The 14,040-nt window shown below is 39.1% G+C and overlaps 2 protein-coding genes across 4 annotated transcripts; both read right to left on the bottom strand.

The window, feature by feature from the left end:
- Positions 1 to 701: 701 nt before the first annotated feature.
- Positions 702 to 1,938, bottom strand: LOC504207 (dnaJ homolog subfamily B member 1-like). The gene has a single exon (XM_059888910.1). The coding sequence runs from the start codon at positions 1,854 to 1,856 to the stop codon at positions 1,143 to 1,145; it is 714 nt and encodes a 237-aa protein (XP_059744893.1). The 5' UTR covers positions 1,857 to 1,938; the 3' UTR covers positions 702 to 1,142.
- Positions 1,939 to 3,668: 1,730 nt separating this feature from the next.
- Positions 3,669 to 8,753, bottom strand: PCDHB1 (protocadherin beta 1). 3 transcript variants are annotated; one of them, XM_059888759.1, is made up of 2 exons: positions 6,445 to 8,752; positions 3,669 to 4,514 (listed from the first exon to the last, which is right to left on the bottom strand). In XM_059888759.1, the coding sequence occupies exons 1-2, from the start codon at positions 8,491 to 8,493 to the stop codon at positions 4,413 to 4,415; spliced, it is 2,151 nt and encodes a 716-aa protein (XP_059744742.1). In that variant the 5' UTR covers positions 8,494 to 8,752; the 3' UTR covers positions 3,669 to 4,412. The 3 variants fall into 3 exon arrangements, with proteins under 3 accessions (XP_059744742.1, XP_059744741.1, XP_005209567.1); XM_059888758.1 differs by having other exon boundaries at positions 3,721 to 4,514; positions 6,198 to 8,752; XM_005209510.5 differs by having other exon boundaries at positions 3,721 to 8,753.
- Between the last annotated feature and the right edge of the window lie 5,287 nt (positions 8,754 to 14,040).

Genomic DNA, 14,040 nt, shown 5'->3' with positions numbered 1-14,040 from the left:
GATCTATACTAAATCTGTAGATTGCTCTAGGTAGAACAGACATTTTAACAATGTTAATGTTCCTATACGTAAGCACAAGATCTTTTCCATTTGCATTTTTTTTTCCAGTTATGCTTTATAGTTATCCAGTGTCAAGTCTTTCACCTCCTTGTTAGTTTACTTCTAAGTATTTTATTATTTTTTCTACTAATGTATTGTTGTCTTCATTTCCTGTTTGGATACTTTGTTGTTAGTGCATAGAAATGCAACTGATTTTTGTACACTGATTTTGTATCCTGCAACTTTACTGATTTCACTTGTTCTAACAGTTTTTTTTTTTTTTGGAGAGGGCAGTGGCAACCCACTCCAGTACTCTTGCCTGGAGAGTCCCATGGATGGAGGAGCCTGGTAGGCTGCAGTCCATGGGGTCGCTGGGAGTCGGAAGCGACTGAGCGACTTCACTTTCACTTTTCACTTTCCTGTTTTGGAGAGGGAAATGGCAACCCACTCCAGTGTTCTTGCCTGGAGAATCCCTGGGACAGGGAGCCTGGTGGGCTGCCATCTATGGGGTCGCACTGAGTCAGACACGACTTAAGCGACTTAGCAGCAGCAGCAACAGTTTTTTAATGTGGAGTCTCTAGGGTTTTCTGTGTGTAAGATCATGCCATCTGCAAATAATTTTACTTTTTTCTATCTGATTTAATTTTTTTAAATTTCTTTTTCTTACCTAATGGTCTTGGCTAGGACTCCCAGTACTATATTGAATAGAAGTGGTGAGAGTGGACATCTTTATCTTTGCCTTATTCTAGATCTTAGAAGACCTTTCAACTTTTCATCATTTTGTATGATGTTAGTTTTGGGCTTTATGATGTTAGTTACTATATGGCCTTCATTGTTCTGAGGATAGTTCCTTATATATACCTAATTTGTTGAGAGCTTTTATCCTGAAAGGGTGTTAAATTTTGTCAGATACTTTGTCTGCCTCTGTTAGGATGATCATGTGATTTCTTTTTTTTGAAGGATTATAATATATTCTCTGGAAAACATTCAGTAGTACAAAAGCCATCCCTGAGCCCTCCTTCAGGTCCACAGCTGGTGGAATGGTCCAGAAATCCTTGAGCTCTGAAATGGTCCCTGGTCAGTCCTTGGTCAACACGGGTTGACTATAATGGAAGAAGCTGCTCAAGAATGGTTCTTGACATCTGGGGAATCCTTTCCAGAAAGATCACTTCAAACTCAACAACAGGGTCCCCGTGTTTCTTGGGCACCTTGGGGAGAGGGTGGGCTTCTCTGGGAACTTTTCGCTGCATGCCAAGCCTGATGACATCTTTGAACACAACGGGTATGGTCCTAATGTCCATAGTGAGGACACTGACTGTACAGCCACACAAAGCCTCCCAAAGGCTGATCCTGATGACATCAGAGCCATCTCTCTCAAAGATATTGTGTGGTTTGTCCTTTAAGACAAAGACGATACCGGCTGAAATGTTGTTGGAAGTCTGGTCTCCTTCCTTGGGGAAGGTGATTTTGGTCCCTTCTTTCCACCCTTGCTTCACTTCCATGGTCAAGATTTTATCTTCATTGTGGATGCTCTTTCTGTCGGGGTTCAGCCACGTATGAGAGATTTTCATCTTCTCGTTACAGCTGCTATAGACCTCTTCAAGTGAGACCCTAAGGTCATGGGTGACAGAGGGATCTTGTTTCTTTTGGGTGGGCTCATGGGCAGGACAGGAGCGGCTAAAGTTCATGTTGATGAAGCCACCCATGCCCATAGGGAAGCCGGAGAACAGGTCATCGATGTCCATGCCTTCCTCCCCACTGTGCTGCCCAAAAAAGGTATCAAAGGGATTTTGGCCACCGAAGAACTCAGCAAACATGGCATGAGGGTCTCCGTGGAATGTGTAGCTGAAGGAGGTACCATTAGTACTGCTTCTGCTCCTGCCACTGGGGCCACCGCCCTACAAGCCTTCCACCCCTCAGCAGTTGAAGATTTTGTGCTTTCATGGGTCACTGAGCACATTGTAGGCCTCTGCGATCTTATCAGGATGATCTTGTGATTTTGTTCTTCTTTCTGTTTAGGTACTATATCACATTCATTTGCATATGCTGAAGCATCTTTGCAACCCAGCGATAAATTCCATTTGGTCATGTTGTATATTTTAATATGCTATTAAATTTGGTCTGCTAGTATTTCATTGAGGATATTTGTATCTATATTCATCCAGGGATATTGACTTGAGGTTTTCTTGTGTCTTTGTCTGGCTTTGGTATCAGGGTGATGTTGGCCTCATAAAGTAAATTTGGAAATGTTCTCTGTTTTTTGAAAGAGTTTAAGAAGGATTAATAATTATTCTTGAAATGTTTGGAATTCATCCATTAAACCAGTTGGTCTTGGGATTTCTTTGTTGAGAGGGTGGTGATGTTTTGACCTGCAATCTTGAAATAGGATTTCTGCAGCTCATGCTAATTTGCCATCTTGGCAAGAACCAGAGTCAATACTATCTTTTCTCTTTCTTTCCCTCCATTTTCTTCTTTTGTATCATCAACTGAGCCCATACTAGGGTTTTTTTCAATCTATGTTCTGTGTATTCTGTGGCTGGTTTAAAACTTGGGCCCAAGATTTTTTGACGCTTACATATTCAAGAGGTAGGCCTATATCCCTCCCCCCATTAAGTTTTGGGTGGTTTGTTACTTTTTGTTCTGTTATTGATGAATCCCTTAGTTATATACAAATTTACTAATTTGTTCTTCAGTAACTCCCATACTAAATTTTATACCATCTACTGAGGTTTTATTGCATGACTTAATGTTTTATTTCTAAAATTTCTAATCATTTATATATATGTGTGTGTGTGTATATATATATAATCTAGTTTTATTTCAGCCTCATGGTTTGTTTCTCCCATAACTAATTATCTATTTTGTGGGTGTAGTCCTGAAATCATCTTTATAAGTATCCTTTTTAAAAACTGTATTATGAGTAGTACGTTTTAAAAAGTATATTCTCTATCCTTTCTCTCCCCACCAATATTTATCCCTAGACCACCCAGCCATGGTCTAGAATCAGGTCTTATAATAGTGACTTGGGCTTCTGATCCAACATAGTACAAAATAGTACTTATCCAAAATAGTACAATTGATTTCATTGAGCCTGTTAGCTATAAGGTTTAGCATGTAGTCTTTGTATTCCAGCTTCCATAGGTCTGAAACATAGTACAGTGAATAACTTCAGGAATCTTTCTGTAGTGGCTATGTTTGCTTCATTTCTAGTGTTTGCATTTAAAATTTTATCTATTATCTCTGTTTAGAGAAAAGCGTGGTACATAAAAACATTTGCTTCACCAGTTGAAACAAAACACTTGTTACTTTTACTTTTTAATATTATGTTTCAGTGTTCTATAAACACAACAGATATTTCAATAATATTATAAAAAGTTATATAGATTTGGAAATGAGGTCAAATTTTAGGCTGAAGAGGATGTGTGATTAATCATGTACTTTGATATTCAACTCTGTAGAAAATAAACCTTTATATATGAGAATTATACAGATAAATTTTGCTTTTGAGAATGAGACAGATTTATCTTTAAATATAAAACAACAAAAAGCACTGACACAGAGAAAGCAATATATGTATTTATCTTTGGTAGAATTAAATAAAGCCAAAGAGATCAATTCCATTTTAATTTCAGCATGTAAATCTATATTTAAATGACATCTTTATTATACTTAGCTTATAAATATATAAACATGTCTAATTTTAAATTTGCATAGCCAATACCTATTTAATAATTTTATAACGAATGGAAATTTAAGATCAAGTTAATGTAATTTTCATTTAGAGTTAAAACATAAATAAACAAACAAGTTAAAAGATTTTTATGCTTGCTTTAAGATAATGTAACATAGTATTACAAAGAAATACTCATTTTGAATAAATTGTGCTCTATATGGATAATTCCAGGCTTAAAAATCTGCTCTTCATCCCAGATAAGAGTTTGCTCATAAAAGGGTAACATTGGGTTATAGTCCAAATAATATAGTAAATGTCCATGAATCCATATATAAAGAAATGAGTAAAATATAAATGTAGGAGAAGTGACAAGCATTCTTTAAAGAATTTCAGTTAATTAGTGTAAAAGGAATCAGAAATTCACCATTCACTGCCACAGTTACTAATTGCCACAGGAAACAGCCAGTAATGGATACTAAAATTAGTGGGCAAAAGTTAAAGCAGAAACATTATATTTGCATTGTAGTTTCAAAGTATCTCTCCCCATATTAATTACAAGAGGAAAAATAGTAACATTATAGTAAATAAACTTGACAGATATTATCTTAACCAAGTGCTCAAGATTGATATCACTTTAACATTACTGAACTATATACTTAAAAATGGTTAATATTCTACCACAGTAACAAAAATATTAACATTACCAGATAAGACATTTTGACATCATGTACCCCCTGATATGATGGATTGAGAAGGTCACAGTATCATTTCTGTAATATTCTTCCCAGTAATGCAGAACAATCTAATTATGAGAAAACAAAGACAATGTCGAGTTAAGGGACATACTTGTTAACAATAAGCTTGTTGTGGTAATCATATGCTGTATACCTTAAACAGTGCTATGTCAATTATACCTCAATGTAACTGGAAGAAATTGAGAGACATTTTACAATAACTAACCATTACTCTTCAAAAGTCTCAAGGTCATGAAAGACAAAAGATTAAGGGACGATGGTGAATGGCAGAAACTAAATTCATTGTGAGATCCTAGATTGGATCCTTTAAAAGAAAAAGGACAGTAGGGTAAAATCTGAATAACATTTGTAGTTTAGTTTATACAATTGTACCAATGTTAATTTCTTAATTTTGTTGACTGTGCTATGGTTATATGGGAAGCCAGGTGAAGAGTATATGATAACTCTATACTATTCTTGCAGTTTTATGAGTCTAAAATTATCTCATAAGGAATTTAAATCCTTTTAAAAAACTTTTGCTGTAACTCGAAATTTCCAGTAGAAATGTAGATTTATATGCATTTCAAAGTTAAATAGGTAATTGAAGCTATTTGCCCAAACTAGAGGTATTGCTCTATCTACCCTTGGAATACCAGGTACAAATATTGTGCTTATGTGTGCGTAACATACCCTTTGTGGGTCTGCGTTTACACATTATGTAAAATAAGGTACATAACTAAAGACTCATTAAAGCAAACCCTTAAACAGTTAAGGCACAATTGGTAATTGTATCCTTGAAATGTTAATATTTTAATTTCAGTTTTTTAAGTTTAGAATGAGAGAACTTAAAATAGCTTATAGATTGAATTTGATTCCCTACTCCATTTTATGAATGATATTCTAGGAACTACCTTTTTCTTGGTCTCCATGTATGTCATCACATCAGCATGCTCAGAGGTAAAAATGGCTTAAGATCAACTCTGAAAATAGGTGAAAATCTTTCTTTTTTTAAGGCCACTTAATTGGTATTAATGAATTCTTTTTCCTTTAATATCTTCTGTAGATCTACTTGTAGTCTGTTTTTTTCCTCATCCACTTTTCATTCTCGACATTCATAAAGAGACATAAGACTTGCCTAAGGCTCCCCAACAACCATTAAGAAATCTAACTTAATTTTAGCAAACATTCCTGAACTGAATCTCTTTAGCCTTATATCTGTCTTTATATTTGCAAATAAGGCAAATCCTTTTTCTTCTTCTTTATCCTTCCTCCCATCTAGTTATCTATTGAGGACCACCATTCACCAGACATTTGCATGATTGCGAATGGTGGTACAAGACATTGATTCAGAAATGATCTCTACTCAAGGGACAAAAACCTAGAAATTTCTGAATAATGATAAACTATATTTCTACGTCTCAACCTGACTGCTTTCTGATACATCAAAACTAGAAGCTAGTTCTCTTCCCCTAAGCATGTGTAACTTTCTAATAGAAAATAACATAAAGGCAAAATAACACAGTATCTCTATGGAACTAAGTGTTTCCAGAGCCAGAACTAGTGAACTTCCACAGGAGATATGGGTAATGGTTACATATAGTCATCAGATACTTGGGCATGGCCCTCTGACCCCCGAGACCTGTTCCTATCAGAATCTGGTGGTAATCTGGAATCAGCCTCTGTTTTTGCCTCTCCATTTCCGTGGGGGAAAGGGAAGTTGGGCATAAAGCGCTTAAGAAACCGGAACTCACTATTGCTAGTGCCAGTGGCTGAGCACATCTCATAGGGACAAGGCTGCAATATTGGTCCACTGGCTCCTCCTTGTACCAGGTTGTTAGAGAAATTGCAGTCATCATAGAAATGCTCTTGAATTGTAAACTTTTCTCTGTGTTTAATCTTCTGGCAGATATGTATAATGAAGATCACTGTGACAGAGAGAAGAAAGAGAAAGGAAAGCACAGCCAGAGAAATGACTAAATATTTAGTGGATGGATTTACCCTTGTAGGATGCTTAAATGTATCCCGAAACTGCAGATAGGGCTCAGAAAAGCCATCTACCAGGAGAATGTTAAGTGAGGCAGTAGTAGAAAGAGCTGGTTGGCCATGATCCTGAACAAGGATGACCAGTTTCTGCATCGTGGGGTCTCTCTCAGATACCTGCCGCAATGTACGGATTTCCCCATTTTGTTGCTGAACAGAGAATAACCCAAGGTCAGTGGCTTTAAATAGATGATATGAAAGCCAAGAATTCTGACCCGAGTCACCATCCACTGCCACCACCTTGGTCACCAGGTAGCCTGCCTCTGCAGACCTGGGCACCAGGTCATTGCAGGGTAAAGTGCCATTTTGCAATGGGTACAGGATCATTGGACGGTTATCATTGTCATCCAGGACAACCACTCTGACAGTAACCTGGCTACTCAGTGACAGGAAGCCCCCATCAGTTGCCTTTACCACAAACTGGAAATGTTGAATGGCCTCATAATCCATCGTTCTCAGTGCATAGAGTTTCCCATTGTCTGAATTTATGGAGATGTAAGCAAAGACTGATAGATCTCCACTTTTTGGAGGCAACAGGGAATACGTTACTTTGGCATTCTCACCCAAATCTAGATCCTCAGCAAGGACTTTGCCAATAAAAACTGCAGGGCTGTTGTTTTCTCTAACAGTCAAGATGTAGGAATCTTCCTGAAATACTGGGGGGTTGTCATTAATGTCTGATATTAGCACCTCTATCACAGTCTCCGAGGACAGAGTGGGTGGTCCAGTATCCATGGCAACAAGGGTGATATTATAGCCAGAGACCGCCTCCCGATCCAAGCCTCTGTCAGTGACCAGTGAGTAGGAGTTCCGGAATGTAGGTTTGACTGCAAAGGGAAGGTCTTCTTTGAGGAAGCAGGTGATTTTTCCTCCCACTCGAATGTCCCGGTCTCGGATAGAGAAAAGGGCCACGACAGTCTGTAGTGGAGAGTCCTCAGGGAGAGGGCTGGATACAGAGGAGACTGTAACTTCAGGAGGATTGTCATTAACATCCACCACTTCCACCAGGACTTTGCTGTGGGCAGAGAGGCCTCCTCCATCAGTAGCTTGAATGTCAATGTCGTATGTTTCAATCGCTTCAAAATCTAGGGGCCCTCTTAGTCGAACCTCTCCAGTTTCAGAGTGAATCTGAAATGTCTGGAGAATTACTTCTGGGTTTTGAGCTAAAGAGTAAGTTATCTCCTTGTTGGAGCCCTCGTCCAGGTCTGTGGCAGTCACCGTAGCCACCAGGGAACCGTTGGCGCTATTTTCCGGTACCTGAGCGCGGTACACCAGTCGAGAGAATTGGGGCACGTGATCATTGACGTCCAGAACCTCCACCCGGATGTGGGCGGTGCCAGACTTGGGCGGAGACCCTCCGTCCACAGCTGTGATTGTCATGTTGACTTCCGGCTGCTCCTCTCTATCCAGGGGTTTATCCAGCACTAGTTCGGCATATTTGGGCCCGTTGCTGCGGAAGCGGGTGTGCAGGTGGAAATACTCATTGGCGCTTAGGGTGTAGTTTTGGAGACCGTTGAGGCCGACGTCCAGATCCTGGGCGCTCTGCAGAGGAAACCGTGAACCCAGGGGGGTGCTCTCCGGAATCCTTAAAAGAGGCTCCTTGTTTAGGAAAACCGGGGCATTGTCATTGATATCAAATACCCTGACCTCCACGCGAAAGGACTGCAGTGGCTCCACCAGGACTACTTCAAAGTGCAGAACGCATGGGTCGGCTTTGCCACAGAGTGACTCCCGATCCAATTTCTCCTTCACGAACAGATCCCCTGTTTTGCGGTGGAGCCGGAAATGCAGTTTATTGCCCTCGGAAACAAGCCGCGCCCCGCGCGCAGCCAGCTTCCCTACCTCCAGCCCCAGGTCCTTAGCCACATTAGCTACAAATGAACCACTCTCCATCTCCTCTGCCACCGAATAGCGAATGGTTGCTGCACCCCCCACAGATAAGCACAGGAAAAGGAGAAGAGTTTCCACTTGCCTGCTTTGCAGGAGTTTTCTGCATGCAGTCGCCATTCTTTTCTCAGAAGCGCACTCAGCAGCAGCTGCCACCTGTTGCGGGTACACTTTAAACTTCTCTGCCAACAGGTTCCGGTAACAGCTGCCCTCGGCTTTGCTAGCCTCTAACCGCAGCACCTCCAAAGGCTAACCGAGCTGGGTGAGCTGTTTTGAACTTGGAAGAAAAATTACGTTGAGCAACTCAACTCCCCAGTCCCCAGTCTATCGAATGTATTAATAGATATGTTCTCATTCTGGAAAATTAGGTAGAGGTTGAAATTTGTTGCCAAAGCAACAGCAAACTCACCTTTCATTTCCCTTTCAGAAAAAAAAAAAAAAAAGCCCTTGGGGATGGAAGCCAATGAGGATACTCGTTAAGCGAGCTTAAGGCTGAAGTCATCGTATCTGTCAGCCGGCTGGGGATGCTGCAGCGAACAGCGAGGTGTTAAGGTACTGGGCACACCCCACACACTGCGCCTGGAGACCAAGGGAAAGGCAGAAAGATCCCGAAGAGTCTTCTGAAGCCTGAACCAGCTGGGTGGGGGTGGGGGCTTGGAGGAAATGATTAGTAGGAAAAGAAAAGAGGACAGATAGATATCATCCTTCAGGAAACTGGGGTCCAGTAGGTACATTGGATAGGGCAGCTGTTCACCTTGCCTCATGATATGCATAAATCCATTCTTTTCCCTGGAATCCTCAAATGCTCAAATCCTCAAAAACCAGCAACTGGTTTGTTACTCATGATTATGATGGAATTAGTACTTATTGGGTATATTTCTATATACTGTTATGTGTTAAGTAATTCACATGCATTATCTGATTTAACCCTTGCATCAACAACTCTATAGCGTACACATTTCCTTTTTACAGATGAAATTGAGAGGTTATGTTATTCCCCTAGGGCCCTCTACCTAGTAAATATGAGATAATAAAGTTTTATTAATTTATTAAGATAATTTAGTTTTGTCTGACACAATTCATGCTTATAATTAGTATGTAAATCTGCTTCCCAAATAATATAGTAGATAAACGAAATGAAGACAAATGTTTGGCTTTAGATTTTAGAGGAAATTAAATAACAGACTACTTACATATATTGAAAATGGCCCAATAGAAATTGTGCAAGGTATTTGTTCAGAGTTTCTTTAATAGTCATCATAGAATGTTTAAGAATGCACCTCAGAAAAATTAGGTCCATCTCCCCACCCCCTTTTAAAAAATATTTACATGATTGCATTGGGTCTTAGTTACAGGATTCGAACTCTTAGTTGCAGCATGTGGAATCTAGTTCCCTGACCAGGGATCTAACCTTGGCCCCCCTGCGTTTGGAGCACTGAGTCTGAGGCACTGGACCACCGTGTAAGTCCCTCCCCTTTTTTTAAATAGATGAAAAACTAAGTCCCAAATGATTAAATCACTTGCCCAGTCCATACAGCTACTCCTAGCAATATAAGAACTAGAACCTGTCTTCTGACACTGTCTGATGCTCGTTATTCCCTTTGTGAAAAACAAAAACAACTATATATAGTGTATAGAATGTTTAAAAAAAAAGTGCAGAAGGTAATCTTCAGAATCTGGTCCCTTTTCATTGATACTTAATTCAGGACTTGTGGTATTTAACTGTGTGAAAGGTGATTTGGGGGTGGTTTGAAGTAGGACTATGTCAAATATAGACTTAGGTAAGGAGAGGCTGCTTTAAAAGACCATTGCAATAACAGAACTCACTCTTCACAAAATCTGCAAATGTCTCAAGCAGAAGAAAACCAAAGTTTTTTAAAATTAGGAGTAACTCAGAAGGAATTTTATTGTTGGATATATTAATAATTCTCATGCAGAAAGTGAAAAAAATGGGAGGAGGCTAAAACTTTAGTTGGTAATTCATATTAGCCAGGATAGAGAAATACTTGGTCAGGTTTGTGGATTGGAAAATGTACCTTTATGCCTATTTGTGGCATCTTCTTGTTTTTCTCTTAATCCATCACCATCACAGAGTAGCCATGTCTGATACTGTTGTTCTGTGAACCTGTTTTTGTTTAACATGAGAACAACAGCCTGGCTCTGAGTATCAGGCTAGCTCCTAACTGTCACAGACTGCTTTTTGTCTTTTTCAGTGTGAATACAGCAAAAACTCATTTACTCATTCTATTGTTCCATTGTTCATAGAAGTTTGTCATTATACATGTCACTTTGTACACAAGTGTATACATTTGAAGGAGGGGGCAGATACCTAGAAGTGGCATTGGTGTCACAGGGTTTGCTCTCTTCAGCTTTATCTGATACTGCCAAGCTGCTTTCTAAGAACTTGTACCAATTACACTCTCATCAGCAGGATAACTTCCAGTTATTCTACTTACTACCAATACTTGTCATTACTAATCTTAAATTTTAACCATTTTTGCTATCTCATTGTAGGCTTAATTTGCATTTCTGATTATTAGTGATGTAGTAGGGCACTATTTAAGAATATTTTTGGTTATCTGGATAACCTTTGGTTGGGGCAGGGTTGTTCAGTTCTCTTGCCCATTTTTTTTTTACATGGATTGTCTTTTTCCTATTGATTTGTTGTAGTTCTTCCTATTTCTAACTGAGTCCTGCTGCTGCTGCTAAGTCGCTTGTCATGTCTGACTCTGTGCGACGCCATAGATGGCAGCCCACCAGGCTCCCCCGTCCCTGGGATTCTCCAGGCAAGAACACTGGAGTGGGTTGCCATTTCCTTCTCCAATGCATGAAAGTGAAAAGTGAAAGTGAAGTCGCTCAGTCATGTCCGACTCTTAGCAACCTCATGGACTGCAGCCTACCAGGCTCCTCCATCCATGGGATTTTCCAGGCAATAGTACTGGAGTGGGTTGCCATTGCCTTCTCTGATGAGTCCTGAGTATCTCTTTATAATTAAGAAAAAGAGACATGCTTATCTTTAGTTGATATAGTTTATTTTTATATTTAATATATAGCTATAGAGTTTTTATTGAAAAGGGAGGTATTTCTCCCAGTGATTAACTCATTAACCAGAAGCTTATTGCATCCTAAGAAGTCTTTTTTTAAAAATTAAGATATAATTGATACAACATTATGAGTTTAAGGTATACAACTTGATTCATATATATTGCTAAATGCTCAGCACAGTACGTCTAGTTAACATTCATCACCACACATAGTTAAAAGTTCTCATCACAATAAAGAACAAACTTACAAGACCTTTTCTCTTAGCAGTTTTCAAATATACAATTCAGTGTTATTAACTATAGTCACCACCTAGGAATCTTAATACAGTCAATTTCTAAGTAACTCATTCAAGACTCATAAATTTTAAAAATACATTCTTACAACTTGAAATACAGGAATATGCTGCTCTTTAATTGGATTTCTCTGAATCTTAATTTGTTTAGTTAGTTCCCAGGATATGTATTAATATCTGCTTGATGGGATTAAATTACAAACTACTTACTTTCTCCTCTGAAAAACTATGGACCCTTTAAACATTGTGGTATTTTTTTAAGGAAGTTTTTATTCTTTCCGGTGAAGGTAAAATTAGGACCAGATAAATCTACAGCCTACTAGGCTGTAATATAGGGTCTTTACTCAAAGTCTAGTTACTGGAAAGAGGGGCAAAGTACAGCTAGTAAAATATCATGATGTTTTGGGAGAATAAAAAATGCATTCCAAAACTGTAGCTAAGTACTAAGTCTTAAACTTTTAAAAAATCTTATTTTGAAATAATTTAAACCTACAGAAGAGTTGTCTATAATTTGGTTTGACCAAATTTTAGTTAGACTTCTCTTCTCCTGCTAGGCCCCTGAACTTTAACTCATCTCCAAACTCAAGTCCTGAAATACAGACATCCCCTCCTTAATGGTTCATTCAGAGAATTGATCAACCATAGAGGGAAAAATACTCCTGTTCCAACACCATGATTATACCGTCTGCTTGCTGCCCCTTGCCATACTCCCACACAAAGTTACTGTTAGCTCTGCCTACCTCTCCCTTCCCAGGTGGCTTAGACAGTAAAGAATCTGCCTGCAATGCAGGAGACCTGAGTTTGATCCCTGGGTCAGGAAGATCCCCTGGAGAAGGAAATGGCTACCCACTCCAGTGTTCTTGCCTGGAGCATTCTATGGATAGAGGAGCCTGGCGGGCTATAGTACATGGGGTCAAAAAGAGTTGGACATGACTGAGTGACTAACATATACAGACACCTCTTCCTAATTTTATTTTTTAAAAACTTTTTTTTTTTCTGTGTGAGACATTTGCAGATTTTGTGATCAGTGAGTTCTGGTATTACAATAGTTTTTTAAAACAACTTCTCCTTACCTAAGTCCGGACTTGTTGATATTTGACATAATAAGCAATAATAAGTAACCATCTAGATTCACCAATTAGCTCCATTTGTTCACTCTCTCATATATATATATATACACCTGTGTCTATATATTTACATATATCATACATTATATGTATATATATACATTTATTATTCAAAAAGTCACTCTCCCTGTTAAATTCTATGGGAAGCGTATACCTCTCTGCTCCATTGATGTTGAATTTGGCCATGTGAATTATACCAAACCCTCACAATGGGTTTAGTTTAATTTTCCATTTTTGGGCTTGACCCTATGAGTTCCTTTGGCCAATGGGATATTAGCAAGCAGCATTGAATTGTATCCTTCAGAAAGCTGTGTTTAAATCCTAACCTCTAGTATCTGTGAATGTGACCTTTTCTAGTATCTTGAATATCATCAAGTTAAGATAAACTTATATGGAATTAGGGTAAACTTGAAGTCTGATGACTGATATCCTTATAGAGATTTAGAGGCATGCAGACACACACAGGGAAGAAGGCCATGTAATGATGAAGCTGAGAGACTGGGCTGATGCTGCTATGAGCCAAAGCATGCCAAGGATCACTGGCAACAACCAGAAACTAGAAAATGGTAAGTAAGGATCCTTCCCTAGTCTTCGGAGGGAGCAGGGCCCTGCTGACAGCTCAGTTTCAGACTTTCAGCCTCCAAACTATGAGAGAATTTATGTTTGCTTTTTTAAGCCACCCGGTTTGTGGTAATTTGTTGTAGCAATCCTAGGAAACTAATACACAGAGTAACCTGTGGCTTGAAATATGCTGCTGCAGTAAGTGCCCTCTTGTTCTTCTGCCATGTCTGTAAGAACATTTTCTGGATAGCCCACTGATTCAAGGATGAGGATGGAACAGCACCAGACACAACCTGTATACTAAAGCCAAGCACAGCTCATCTCAGCCTGTCTTACCTCCAGAGGTATGAGTGAGAAGTCATGTTGTTTTAAACTATTGAGTTTTGTGCTGCATTATGAGAAGGAAAGGGAGGGAAGGAGGAGAAAGCAAAAAGAAAGCAAGCTGACAGAATGGCAACCCATTCTAGTATTCTTGCCTGGAAAATTCCATGGACTGAAAAGTCAGAGACAACTGACCACAGACACACACACAAACACAGTATGTAAACACTGAATTTTGTAGTGAGCTGTTGCACACATTTTAACATATCATCCCTAAATATCTCAACATGTCTTACAAACAAGGGCATTCTGCCACGTGAC

This window comes from Bos taurus, chromosome 7, assembly GCF_002263795.3.
Source record: "Bos taurus isolate L1 Dominette 01449 registration number 42190680 breed Hereford chromosome 7, ARS-UCD2.0, whole genome shotgun sequence".
Classification (NCBI taxonomy): Eukaryota; Metazoa; Chordata; class Mammalia; order Artiodactyla; family Bovidae; genus Bos; species Bos taurus.
The sequence above is the reverse complement of the archived record's forward strand: the minus strand, read 5'-3'. Positions and strand labels throughout refer to the sequence as shown.

What these genes read in the sequence shown, in the direction of transcription:
- PCDHB1 (XM_005209510.5), bottom strand. Translation starts at nt 8,493, where the DNA reads ATGGCGACTGCATGCAGAAAACTCCTGCAAAGCAGGCAAGTGGAAACT.
- LOC504207 (XM_059888910.1), bottom strand. Translation starts at nt 1,856, where the DNA reads ATGTTTGCTGAGTTCTTCGGTGGCCAAAATCCCTTTGATACCTTTTTT.